We start from the raw sequence: 13,750 nt of genomic DNA, 5'->3' as shown, positions 1-13,750 counted from the left end.
CCAGATCACCAAGTGAAAATAAAAAGGAAAAAAAGCCTTAACGTTGTTCTTAAGGCTAAAGGTTTTTTTTACTTTAACCACTTAACCACCAGGCCATAGCCGAATGACGGCTACAGGGCAGCTCAATAACTCTGGAAGGGCGTACATTGCCGTCCTCCCAGAATCGCGCTCCCGCACGCCCCCTGGAGCTCGCACACGGGAGTATCCATGACGGAGCTATCACTTGTAAACAAACCGGTGTCATGTCCTGTTCCTCTCCCCTCTCTGAACTGATCAGTACATTGTGAGCGGAGAGGTTGCAGCAGCTCTGTGCCAATTCAGGGACTCATCCATTAATGCTCAGCCATCCCTCTGTCATACTCATCCAGCCACACTCGGCAACACTCATCCAGCCACACTCGGCAACACTCATCCAGCCACACTCGGCAACACTCATCCAGCCACACTCGGCCACACTCATCCAGCCACACTCGGCCACACTCGGCCACACTCATCCAGCCACACTCGGCCACACTCATCCAGCCACACTCGGCCACACTCATCCAGCCACACTCGGCCACACTCATCCAGCCACACTCGGCCACACTCATCCAGCCACACTCGGCCACACTCATCCAGCCACACTCGGCCACACTCATCCAGCCACACTCGGCCACACTCATCCAGCCACACTCGGCCACACTCATCCAGCCACACTCGGCCACACTCATCCAGCCACACTCGGCCACACTCATCCAGCCACACTCGGCCACACTCATCCAGCCACACTCGGCCACACTCATCCAGCCACACTCGGCCACACTCATCCAGCCACACTCGGCCACACTCATCCAGCCACACTCGGCCACACTCATCCAGCCACACTCGGCCACACTCATCCAGCCACACTCGGCCACACTCATCCAGCCACACTCGGCCACACTCATCCAGCCACACTCGGCCACACTCATCCAGCCACACTCGGCCACACTCATCCAGCCACACTCGGCCACACTCATCCAGCCACACTCGGCCACACTCATCCAGCCACACTCGGCCACACTCATCCAGCCACACTCGGCCACACTCATCCAGCCACACTCATCCGGCCACACTCAGCCACACTCATCCAGCCACACTCGGCCATACTCATCCAGCCACACTCGGCCATACTCATCCAGCCACACTCGGCCATACTCATCCAGCCACACTCGGCCATACTCATCCAGCCACACTAGGCCATACTCAGCCATCCACATTTATGGCTCAACCATGCTCAGCCTCACAAAAGTGTAATAGGTAGTCAAATTAGATTTGTGCCCCTGGAACACCCGATGCTGCTCCCTGCATGTTGGACCTCCATATGTGGCCAGACTGTAGAAAAGTCTCCCACATGTGGTATCGCCATACTCAGGAGGAGTAGGAGAATCTATTTTGGGGTGTAATTTTTGGTATGTACATGCTATGTGTTAGAAATATTGTATAAATGGACAACTTTGTGTAAAAAAAAAAAAAAAAAAATATATTTTCTTTCCACATTTTCTAAAAACTAGGAGAAAAAAAAAAAATGACATGTTCAAGAGACTCATTATGCCTCATACATTATACGTTGGGGTGTTTTCTTTCCAAAATGGGGTCATTTTTGGGGCCTTTTTTCATTGTCCTGGTGCTCCAGGGCCTTCAAAAGTGCAAAAGGTAGTCAGGAAATTAGATGTGTAAGTTATGCTCCTAGAACACCTGATGGTGCTCCTTGCATGTTGGGCCCCCTGCAATGTGGCCACGCTGTGTAAAAGTCTCACACATGTGGTATCACCGTACTCGGGAGTAATAGCAGAATGTGTTTCGGCGTGTAATTCATGGTATGCATATGCTGTGTGTGAGAAATAACCTGCTAATATATAATATGACAATTTTGTGGAAAAAGAAAAAAAAATATCTTTAAAAAGCAAAGAATTATGGGAAAAAAAATACAGCTTCAAAAAACTTGCCATGCCTCATACTAAATACATTGGAATGTCTACTTTCCAAAAAGGGGTCATTTGGGGGGTATTTGTACTGTCCCGGATTGTTAGGGTCTAAAGAAATTAGGCTGTCAAGTACTTCAGGTGTGGTCAATTTTTAATGATTGGCACCATATGGACTCTATAATTTTCACAAAGACCAAATAATATACACCAATTTGGGTTATTTTTACCAAAGATATGTAGCAGTATAACTTTTGGCCAAAATGTATGAAGAAAAATTACTAATTTGCAAAATTTTATAAACAGAAACAAAGAAAAATGCCCTTTTTTAAACAGAATTTTCAGGCTTTTTTCTTTTACAGCGCAAAAAATGAAAGACCCAGCAATTACCAAATACCACCAAAAGAAAACTCTATTTGTGTTAAAAAATTACACAAATTTCATTGGTACAGTGTTGCATGACTGAGTAATTGTCATTCAAAATGTGAGAGCACCGAAAGCTGAAAATTGGTCTGGTTAGGAAGGGAGTTTAAGTGCCCAGTGGTCAAGTGGTTAATGCATTCTCTGAGTGCAGATCCCCCTTGGCTCCCCCTATACTTAAATGAGACCAATCTTGAGTCAACACTATCCATGAGAGCAGCGGCTCTCTGCTCTCTCCCTCCTCAAAGGCTCAGAGTCAGCAGTGGGAGCCATTGGCTCTTGCTGCTGTCAATCACAGCCTGGGAGGAGGGAGCGAGGGACAGGGGCCGAGTCACGCTCTGTGTGTCAATGTACACACAGAATGCAGCTCAGGAGCGAGCCCACATAAGTCCACCAATATACACTCAAGAATGAGGCAGCCAGTTTTACAGGCTACGTGAATGAGGGCAGACCATTCACAAGGTGGAGGACAACACAGAACAAGATACATACACTGCAGCAACAGTAAACTTTGTGACAACTGACATATGATGGAGACATGTAGAGCCAAGCTTTGAAATACACCATAGAACAGTCATTGCAGCATAGAGCTGTGAACTATATCAGCAAAACACTTTTTCATCATTAGATTCATTCTCAAGAATATCACAGATATGAGTAGTAAACAGTAGATATATTTGCAAATTACACTAAATTTAAATATTTTTATATGCAATCAGGCAGCCCCATATACTTTATAGTTGTAGATATTTAGTTTTCTATAGATTTACCTAAGAAAATTATATGATGCATGGCCAGCTTTACATGGTCCAGCTCAAAATAATTCTGTTTAGTAAAATTGTATTAGAGAATTCAGGATATGGTTATTCTTAAAGTTACATTGACCCAACTTCAGAATGAGATATTAATTGATATATTACCCAACTGCACTGCATTTTTTTTTTGTTAGAAGAACTCCACGTATGGTATAACTTTACATAGTTACATTGCTCCTAGCTGGACCAATGTATATAGTAAATGTGACAGACCTAGCCGGGACAGAGGCTGTTGGAGAGGACTGAATGCAAGCCTGTTGCCTTTTGATTATGGGCCCTAGCATTTGGGGGAATGGTGCTCTCTGTGAGCTGTATGCCTGTGGACCCTGGGGTTGGTGTTACTTTGGATTCAGCTCCATGTCCCCCCAAAACACACAGACTCTGGGAACCCTTTATATGCCATATTAGAATGATAAGACTGAATTATACTGTTGGGACACATCCTGTGAGGAGATGCTGGTGTCATCCACTCCAACTACCTGTGTTTATGTTAATTGAATGAGCTGATCACATTGTCCTCTATACAATGTAGGAGACGGGGCGAATCCTATTGGAGCTGCTGCTATTGTGAGAAGGTGTCCTGTGATAATTAACTCAGTCTGGGCAAAAGGTCATGTCTCAATCACCTAGGCTGTATAAAGGATTAGTTAATTAGCTCATGTTAATTAGGTTACAGTTGTATTGTTAGAGGAGGTTCCAACGTCATATAAAGTCTTGTAATTTTGATTCTAAATAAAGTGAGTTCATGGTAGCAACAAGTAAGTGTCGCCTTGTTTTGTGCTCAGAGAGGTTGGAATATCTGATATCTGTATACAGACTGGGAGGAAGTGGTATATGACGGAAGCACTCAAGCGGAGTGAGGGACGTTCCGTGACATTGGTGGCAAGCAGCGGGAAAGCTTCCTGCAGTCTGGGACATCCAAACTTCCACCTGGATCCAAGGTCCGGATAGCAGGAGAGGAGAGGAGAGGTACAGATACCAGCCGCCATGGATGAGGAATTCAGAAGGAGGTTGCGAGAGATGCAGATACAGCACAGAGGACCAGTATCGGAGCAGGTCCTGCTGGGATGGTGTGATTCTATTCGCTGCAAACTCTGGAAGGAAGCGCTAGCCCGTGAGCAGCGACACCAGGGAAAAGTTCTCCCCTCCATCGAGGAAAGGTACTGGTCGCAGTACGGACTGCGGGTGCGGTTTTTGGGAGAAAAACCACACAAGAAGCAGACAGCTGAATTAAGCAGGCTGGTCTGGGCAGAGATAAAGCTGGATGAGAGCTACAGAGCCCTCCGGTGGCATGTATCCCAAGCATGTCCCTGGATAGCGGATGACAGCCCAACGGAAGGCTTAAGCTACGGTGGCTTGGGACTGTTGTATGTGAAGCTGACAGGGGACCCTAACTTTGGGAGTGATTTGGAGTGGCGGGTGGACGAAATCATGGATTTCAGAGAAGGGCTACTGAACATTTCGGAAGTGCACTGGGCACAGGAAGATTTGGAGTTTCTGGCCGTTCAGGAATGGGAGCTAGAGATCGCCTACAGACGGCTGCTAGACATTGCTCAGTGCCAGGGCTGGGCTCCCTTTGCCTGGAACTATCAGGAAATACCAGCTGACAACCCGGAAATCCTGGCTGAAGAGTCGCCAATGTGGCAGAGCAATAGTGTGCTTTGCCAACCTGCCCCCACAGCTAGGGAGGTGGAGGTCTTATGGCGGATGCAGCAAGTGCTGACTGACCTTGATGATCCTGTTTCTGCATGGGATGATCTTGGATGGAGGAATGTGCCTGTCCAGCAGCATGCCAGAGAATCTGCAGGGGAAAATCTGGAGATTGCCATCCCCAAACCTGAAGTGCTGACAACCAGGCAGAGCTCTGCTAACCTCTGCCCAGCACTGATAGCATCTTCTGGATTCCATGGACAGGAGATGGTGAACCTCCATCCCCAGACACCAGTTGCAGAGACAGGGGATTTGATAGACTTTTCTGCTGAGGAAGAACCATCGGGTGAGCCCCCAGCAGAAGAGTTGGGATTAGGGCCAAACTTCATTGCGCTCTGCTCAGCAGTGATGGCATCTTCTGAGTTCCATGAACAGGAGATGGTGAACCTCTATCCACAGACACCAGTTATAGAGGTAGGGGATTTAATAGACTTTTCTGCTGAGGAAGAACAACCTGATGAGCCTCCAGCAGAAGAGCTGCTATTGGGGCCAAACTTTACTGTGCTCTGCCCAGCACCAACAGCAGTATCTGTGGAGTTACAACAAACTTCTCCAGCTGAAGATCTGGCAACCGGACAGAGGGTCCAAGACCTCTGCCCCACACCTGTGGCAGTTTCGGAGGCCCAGGGTGAGAAGGTGGCAATCACTTCCCAGCAGCAGATACAGGGGGAGAAGGGAGAGGAGGTGTGTGTTGTCCCTCCCCAACAGTTGGTCAGGGTGGAGGAAGCGGCCTTCCCTCCCCAGCAAAGATCAGTGCACCTGGGAGACAGTACCATAGACATGTTGCCCAAGCAACCAGATGAGGGAATGGAAAAGGAAGCAGCCGGCTCACCTCCCCAATGGCAGCTACACAGTTTGGGAGTGGAGGAAGCCAGCCTCCTGCCCCAACAGTTAGCCGAAGCGGAGGATGCGGAGTCCCCAGCAGAAGTGCTGGCAACAGGGCAGAGTGTTACCAACCTCTGCCCAGCACCAACTACAGAGTTCCAGGGAGGCGGGGCAGTCGGCCTCCCTCCCCAACACTTTAGCCGGAACAGATGGTGTGGGGTTTCCAGCAGAAGGGCTGGCAACAGGGCCGAGGACTGCTGGACTCTGCCCTCGACTAACAGAGGATGGATTTCCTGTGAAGGTGGATGGGACTTCAATCTCCACCTGTATACCCCAGGGATGCTGGGCAGTGGGCCCCGATCCCCAACAGCATGACAGAGTGAGCCCAGACACCCTGTCTTCTCTCCAGCGGCAGAAAGGACTCCAGGGAGAAGGGCCAGTCCAGGCCTCTCCCCAGCGGCAGATATGTTCTCTGAGAGAGGCAGAGGTTGGCTGGGTGAGTAATGCTTTGTTTGGAACAATTTATTTGGGGTACTGTGTGGGTACAGGCAGTAGAGGACTGGAACTACTTACTAACTACGGAGTCAACCCGTCTGGGGTCTCCTCCTGTGTTAGTCTTCTGCCGAAAGGGGAGAGATGTGACGGGAGGGCCCGTGGAACTCAGAATACATCTTATGTCTAAGTCACCCTGTGCCATCCTGGCACAGGGTGAGTGAGAACAATATATATTGGACTACTTAAAATGGGACAATAATATTTGTCCACAATATCTCCCAGGATGTATGTAGAGACTATTATTGGTTTGGTTGATTCTGAACTCAACCTGTTAATTGAGTGAGCTGATCACATTAGCCTCCAGGACTGGCTAGGAGCCGAACTTTTGATGAATAGGCAGAGGAGGGGGGAGATTGTTGTTTGTATTGTTAATTGTAATTAGTTCCAGCTATTGTGTTTATACTACTGTGTGAAGCTCGGTGCCCACAAGTCTGTCATCTGGTCTGGGTAAATTTTTTAGTTAATTAGCTCATGTTAATTATGTTAATTAGGTTACAGTGGTATTGTTAGAGGAGGTTCCAACGGCATATAAAGTCTTGTAATTTTGATTCTAAATAAAACACAGTTCATGGTAGCAACAAGCAAGTGTTGCCTTGTTTTGTGCTCAGAGAGGTTGGAATATCTGATATCTGTATACAGACTGGGAGGAAGTGGTATATGACGGAAGCACTCAAGCGGCGTGTGGGACGTTCCGTGACAGTAAACTTGGCCGAAGCCCATGGAAGCTTTAGGCTGTACAGCTGCCTAAACAATTCCACACACCCCGGTAACATTGCCCCCCCTCCATTTTTCACAGTTCACTCTAAACTGATGATCTGTGGGGGCTTTTAATGCATCGATTATGGAAATGAGTTGCCATTTCACGGGCACCCACAATTTTAAAGCTTGACACGATGGGTATCTATTTTCTTGGTGCAACCTCACCCTTTGAATTTCACTAATAAATTGCAAATATTACATTTAGTTTGTGTGCTCTAAAATGAACTTTAGTTTATTTCTTACTGTAAGATTATAAGCCATTGCGCTAAAATTGTGCAAGAAAAAAAATTGGAACTACCACTATTTTATTCTACAGGGTGTCGGCTTTCAAAAAATATATATATGTTTTAGGGTTCTGATCTTCAGACCTAAAATGATTTTTTTTTTTTTTTTAAATGTGTGCAAACCTCCCAACCAAAAATGCAAAAATGGCTCAGAGAGCAAAAGGGTTAGGCGATATAGAATAAATATTGTCTGTTCGGAACCGTCTCCTGCAACAGCTCTGCCACTATGGCTGAAAGGTTGGTATGTGTAGGAAGGTGTGCACATTTTGTGTGTATATTTAACATTAAAATTGCTGGGAACTTACCAAGCTGTATATTCCTAATCCATACTGACTGCTTAGTCTCCTTAAGGATCTTTTCGAAGTAGACACCAGCAAACCCGCTTGAAAAGCAAGCAGTGAGGACAGCCATGAGCCCAACAAACCGTGAACCCACAGATACTTCTTTTGAAGGAGAACTAGGAGTATCCGATGGCCACTGAAAAAGGAAAATCACAGAAAAGACATACCTATAATAGGATTATTTCTGCAATAAATATTAGTTTATCATACATACAGTACATCTGTGACACATGGGGATTGATTTACTAAAACTGGAGAGTGCAAAATCTGATGCAGCTGTCATGGTGGCCCATCAGCTTCTAACTTCAGCTTGTTCAATTAGGGCCCTTTCACACTGGGGTGGTTTGCAGGCGCTATTGCGCTAATAGCGCCTCCAAACCGACCGCTGCTGTCTCTCCAGTGTGAAAGCCCCGGGGGCTTTCACACTGGAGTGGTGCGCTAGCAGGACGGGAAAAAAAGTCCTGCTAGCAGCATCTTCGGAGCGGTGAAGGAGCGGAGTATACACCGCTCCTTCACCGCTTCTGCCCATTGAAATCCATGGGACAGCGCGGCTATACTGCCTGGCAAAGCGCCTCAGCAGAGGCGCTTTGCGGTGGTTTTTAACCCTTTCTTGCCCGCTAGCGGGGGGTAAAAAAAACCCCGCTAGCGGCCGAATACCAACGGTAAAGCGCAGCTTACAATAGCGGCGCTTTCCGCTGACGCCGCCCCACTGTGAAAGGGGCATTAAGCTTCGACAAAACACCTGGAAGCTAATGGTTTCTATGAACAGCTGCTCCAGATTTTGCACTCTCCAGTTTTAGCAAATCAACCCCATGGTGTCTATTGCAAATGAACATGGGTTGAATTTGAACCAACTACACCTTGACAGTCAAGGATCAGAGATAATTTTATACAATGGATATAAAAAGGTCTACACACCCCTGCAGGGCTAGTCCAAGACATTGTGCTGCCTGGGTCCAAGAATGAAATGCTGCGCCCCCCCTCCCCACTCCCAAAATAAATCATGCCCGCCAAAAGGCCCCCACATTCATTATTTTATATCACGATAAATAAAACTAAAATAAAATTTATCAGGAAGTTAGATTTTGGACTAAACACAGAAGTGTGAACCTAGTTTAAGGGCCAGTTCATACCAGGATCACATGGGAACACACACTTTCCCGTGGGGAGCATTTTGACCATCCGTTCATTTGCATGGGCTGCAAAATCAACAGACTGCAGAAAAAGTAGTAACTGCTTTTAAAAACACACTACACCAAACCGCCAAGTACTGTGGTACTATGCGATTTTGTGCCTGTAAACACTGCATTTGTGATCTGCATTTGGGGTGCCAGTAACAATATATTGGCACCCACATGCAGCAGATGCAAGGGTAGTGTGTTCACCTGCTGCAGTCTCCCCCGGGAAGGAGGAGGGCACAGGGTGTCCAGACCAGTATACGGACAGGCTAGGGTAGTATACGGACGGTTTTGAGTAACAATAAAGAACGAAAATAATGTGGTTGCATAAGTGTGCACACCCTCTTATAATTGTAGCTGTGTCCAGAATTAAGCAATCACATTCAAAACTCATGTTAAATAGGAGTGAGTACACACCTGCCATCATTTAACCGCTTCAGCCCCGGAAGATTTTACCCCCTTCCTGACCAAAGCACTTTTTGCGATTCGGCACTGCGTCGCTTTAACTGACAATTGCGCGGTCGCGCGATGTTGCACCCAAACAAAATTGATGTCCTTTTTTTCCCACAAATAGAGCTTTCTTTTGGTGGTATTTGATCACCTCTGCGGTTTTTATTTTTTGCACTATAAACAAAAAAAGAGTGACAATTTTGGAAAAAAAAAAAAAAAAACGCATTATTTTTTACTTTTTGCTATAATAAATATCCCCCAAAATTATATATATATATATATATATATATATATATATATATATATATATATATATATATATATATATATATATATAAAAACTATTTTTTTTCCTCAGTTTAGGCCGATATGTATTCTTCTACATTTTTTTTTTTTTTAACAAAAATAAGAAATTTGTAATAAGCGTATATTGATTGGTTTGTGCAAAAGTTATAGCGTCTACAAAATAGGGGGATAGTTTTATGGCATTTTTATTTTTAATTTTTTTTATTAGTAATGGCGTCAATGTGCGATTTTTAATCGGGACTGCGACATTATGGTGGACACATCGGACACTTGACACTATTTTGGGACCATTGTCATTTATACAGCGATCAGTGCTAGAAAAATGCACTGATTACTGTGTGAATGACACTGGCAGGGAAGGGGTTAACCACTAGGGGGCGATGAATGGGTTAAGCATGTCCTAGGGAGTGATGGGCTTCAAGTCACATGACAGCGATCACCGTTCCCAATGACAGCAGCCAGAACGGGGAAATGCCTTGTTTACATAGGCACTTCCCCGTTCTGAGGCTCCGTGGCACGATCACCGGGAGACTGGCGGACATTGAGTCTGCCGGTCCCGCTGGCACCATCACGCTGTACGCGGTGGGCCTGCTATCCCCGGCTCTTGAAGGGGACGTACAGGTACGCCCATTTGCCCACTGCTGCCATCGTGCCGACGTATATCGGCGTGCAGTGGTTACCAAGTGTTTAAAGTGCCTCTGATTAACCCCAAATAAGATTCAGCTGTTCTAGTAGGTCTTTCCTGGCATTTTCTTAGTTGCATCCTACAGCAAAAGCCATGATCGCAGAGAGCTTCCAAAGCATCAGAGGGATCTCATTGTTAAAAGGTATCAGTCAGAAGGGTACAAAAGGATTTCCAAGGCATTAGATATACCACGGAACACAGTGAAGACAGTCATCATCAAGTAGAGAAAATATGGTACAACAGTGACATTACCAGGACTGGACGTCCCTCCAAAATTGATGAAAAGACAAGAGGAAAACTGGTCAGGGAGGCTGCCAAGAGGCCTACAGCAACATATAAGGAGCTGCAGGAATATCTGGCAAGTACTGGCTGTGTGGTACATGTGACAACAATCTCCTGTATTCTTTATATGCCTGGGCTATGGGGTAGAGTGGCCTTTTCTTACAAAGAACAACATCCAAGCCTGGCTACATTTCGCAAAAACACATCTGAAGTCTCCCAAAAGCATGTTGGAAAATGTGTTATGGTCTGAGGAAACCAAGGTTTAACTTTTTGGCCATAATTCCAAAAGATAGGTTTATCGCAAAAAACACACCGCACATCACCAAAAAGAACACCATACCCACAGTGAAGCATGGTGGTGGCAGCATCATGCTTTGGGGCGGTTTTTCTTCAGTTGGAACAGGGGCCTTAGTCAGTCAAGGTAGAGGGAATTATGAACAGTTCCAAATACCAGTCAATATGCAACCATATTAATTTTAGTTTTTTAATTTTACTTCCCTCAACCTATATGATCACATTAAAAAGGTGGAAAAAGTTCTGAAATGATTTATCTTTGTCCAATTTCTTTACATCACAGAAACTTGGACATTTTAACAGGGGTGTGTGGACTTTTTATATCTACTGTACCCAACAGTGGCTGCCCTGTCCGCTGCCTGACCTCACACACCCTTTCCGACTCCTAAGCGAGCATAATTAATAACAGACATGTAGAAAAGAGGAATAGAAAAGGTTCAGGTATAAGTTACCATCAATTTTCAGGCTGAAGAGTCGTACTCAAAGATAAGTAAAACTAAATAGCATGCCAATGTAAATCTTTCATAAATACACATACAGTATGTATTAATTTAAAATTTAGTATTCACGTTTCTGCTTAGTAACTATACATCTAAGGAGTGGTAAGCTGAAATATTTCAACTCTTGTTTTTGGGTTTGGATAAGCTTTAAGAGTTGTCTATTAGGATATGAAAGAGCCTATATGCTAAGCTATTACTTTGAAAAGCTGCACTAGGAGTGGAAATAGGCTGAATTTGGAGATAATCATTCAATGCGAATGGGTGTCTGACCGCTTGCCGATTGGCCGCCGTACATATATGGCGGCAGGTCGGCTCTATTGCGTGAAACCTTACGTCATTTCGTGCAATAGCCGCTGGGGGCACTCGCGCACCGATTGGCCACAGAGGGAACTAATTAGCGGGTCTGGCGGGTGCGATGTCCACCGGCCACCCGCGATTGCTCTCCAGAGAGACAGGAAGGCGGTTTGCTGATGTAAACAAGGCAGATCGGTGTCCTGTCAGGTATGAACAGAGAGATCTTGTATTCCTGCTAAGCAGGAACAGGGATCTCTCTGTTCATACAGTGAATCCATCCCCAAAACAGCAAGAAAGCACCTCCTAAGGACACACTTAACCCTTTGATTGCCCCTGGTGTTAACCCCTTCCCTGCCAGTGCATTTTTTTTTTAGCACTGATCACTGTAATAATGTCACTGGTTTCCAATTAAAAAAAAAAAAAAAAGTGTCAAAAAAGTGTCAGTTGGTGTCCGATCTCTCTGCCGCAGTGTCACAGTCCCGCTAAAAATCACTGATCGTCGCCATTACTAGTAAAGAAATTAATTTAAAAAAATACAAATCTATCCTCTATTTTGTAGATGCTATGACTTTTGTGCAAACCAATCAATATACGCTCATAGGGATTTTTTTTTTAACCAAAAATATGTAGGAGAATACATATTGACCTAAACTAATGAAGAAATTTGATTTACATTTTTTTTATTGGGTATGTTTCATATCAGAAAAAAAAATATTTTTTTTTTTTCAAAATGGTCGAAATGGTCTTTGTTTATAGCGCAAAAAATAAAAAAACTGTAGAGGTGATTAAATACCACCAAAATAAAGCTCCATTTGTGGGAAAAATACAAAAAAAATAAATTTTTTGGGGTACATTGTCGCATGACCGCGCAATTATCAGTTACCCACTTACAGCGCAGTTTTACGCCGGCTGTTTGAAGGAGGATATCGTTGTTATGGCAACAGGTAGCTGCCATAACCCTGGTATCTTCTTCTTCAGTGGGCGGTCTGCTACAAGACAAAAGTGGTCTCTGCGGTGGATTCGCCGCAAGATCACTTTTATCGGTGGCGGGAGAGACCCCCCCGCCGCGATCCGGTGACCTCCACTGCTTACCGAAGCCGCCGGCAGCGGCGGAGGCAAACGCATCCTGTCTTCTGTTAGGCATGGAGACGAGTGAGGGGAAGATGGCCCCCACCCATCTCCAAAACAAAGCAGGGCGGAAGCGACGTCAAAACGTCACTTCCGCCCACAGCTCTTAAAGGGCCATTTTCTTTAAAAAAAAAAAAAAATAAATAAATCATTTAATCAATAGATTTTTTATTGCTTTTTCACAGTAGATAGTACAGTACAGGTTGTAGTTCGTACAGAACAAAACAGTAGGTATACAGAGTGTTAACACAAGACAGGTTATCAAGGTAAAAGCATATCTAATCATATGTAGGCTCTTCATAATGCAATATGAGATAGTGTCACAGTGAGCTAAAACCTGTCACCCCCTTCGTGCTCAGACTGTGAGCAGGTTTTGAGACATACATTAGTAAGAGGCCTGCCCCTAACACAGGAGAAGGGCCAGGAAGCTCTTTCACATCAAAGCTACTTGTGTTTTCGGCATTAGTTGACAGGCAAACTCATGAACTCATGCATACCGAGTAGCTCTGAGCACATTTACATTTACAAGCTATTCTCGGCCGATACAGTCCTACAGTTGCCTCTGGGGTAAGCTTTAGTATCACCACTGGAAGGCGAGCCCTTTATACGTTTATATCATATATGTGAAGAGGCGTTTGGGGAGTTTCTCCAGATATTCCAGTGTTTATGGAAATCCGAGGCTCTCCCGTTCTTGTACGCAAACATCTTTTCCATATTGTATTGCGTGTTCATTCTGGAGATTACCTCCTCAATTTTTAGGGATGTCTTAGAGGCCATTCCTTTGCTAGTGTAAGCAAATAGAATGTGCATAACCACGTTTCTCATTTAAATGATTTTTTTTTTTTTTTTAAATGACAGTTTTTTGGTTTTTTTTTGCATTTTAGTGTAAATATGAGATCTCAGGACTTTTTGACCCCAGATCTCATATTTAAGAGGTCCTGTCATGCTTTTTTTCTATTACAAGGGATGTTTACATTCCTT

General features: G+C 45.0%; 1 protein-coding gene across 3 annotated transcripts in view; it reads right to left on the bottom strand.

The window, feature by feature from the left end:
* Positions 1–13,750, bottom strand: part of SLC35A3 (solute carrier family 35 member A3) — an 86,570-nt gene that overhangs the window by 11,019 nt on the left and 61,801 nt on the right. For all 3 annotated transcript variants that reach the window (XM_073593301.1, XM_073593302.1, XM_073593300.1), the window contains exon 5: positions 7,617–7,788. In XM_073593301.1, the coding sequence (XP_073449402.1) occupies positions 7,617–7,788 (172 nt within the window). The remainder of the gene's footprint in view (positions 1–7,616; positions 7,789–13,750) is intronic.

This window comes from Aquarana catesbeiana, linkage group LG07 (genome assembly GCF_042186555.1).
Source record: "Aquarana catesbeiana isolate 2022-GZ linkage group LG07, ASM4218655v1, whole genome shotgun sequence".
Classification (NCBI taxonomy): Eukaryota; Metazoa; Chordata; class Amphibia; order Anura; family Ranidae; genus Aquarana; species Aquarana catesbeiana.
Note: the sequence above shows the minus strand (reverse complement) of the source record. Positions and strands in the feature narration are given on the sequence as shown.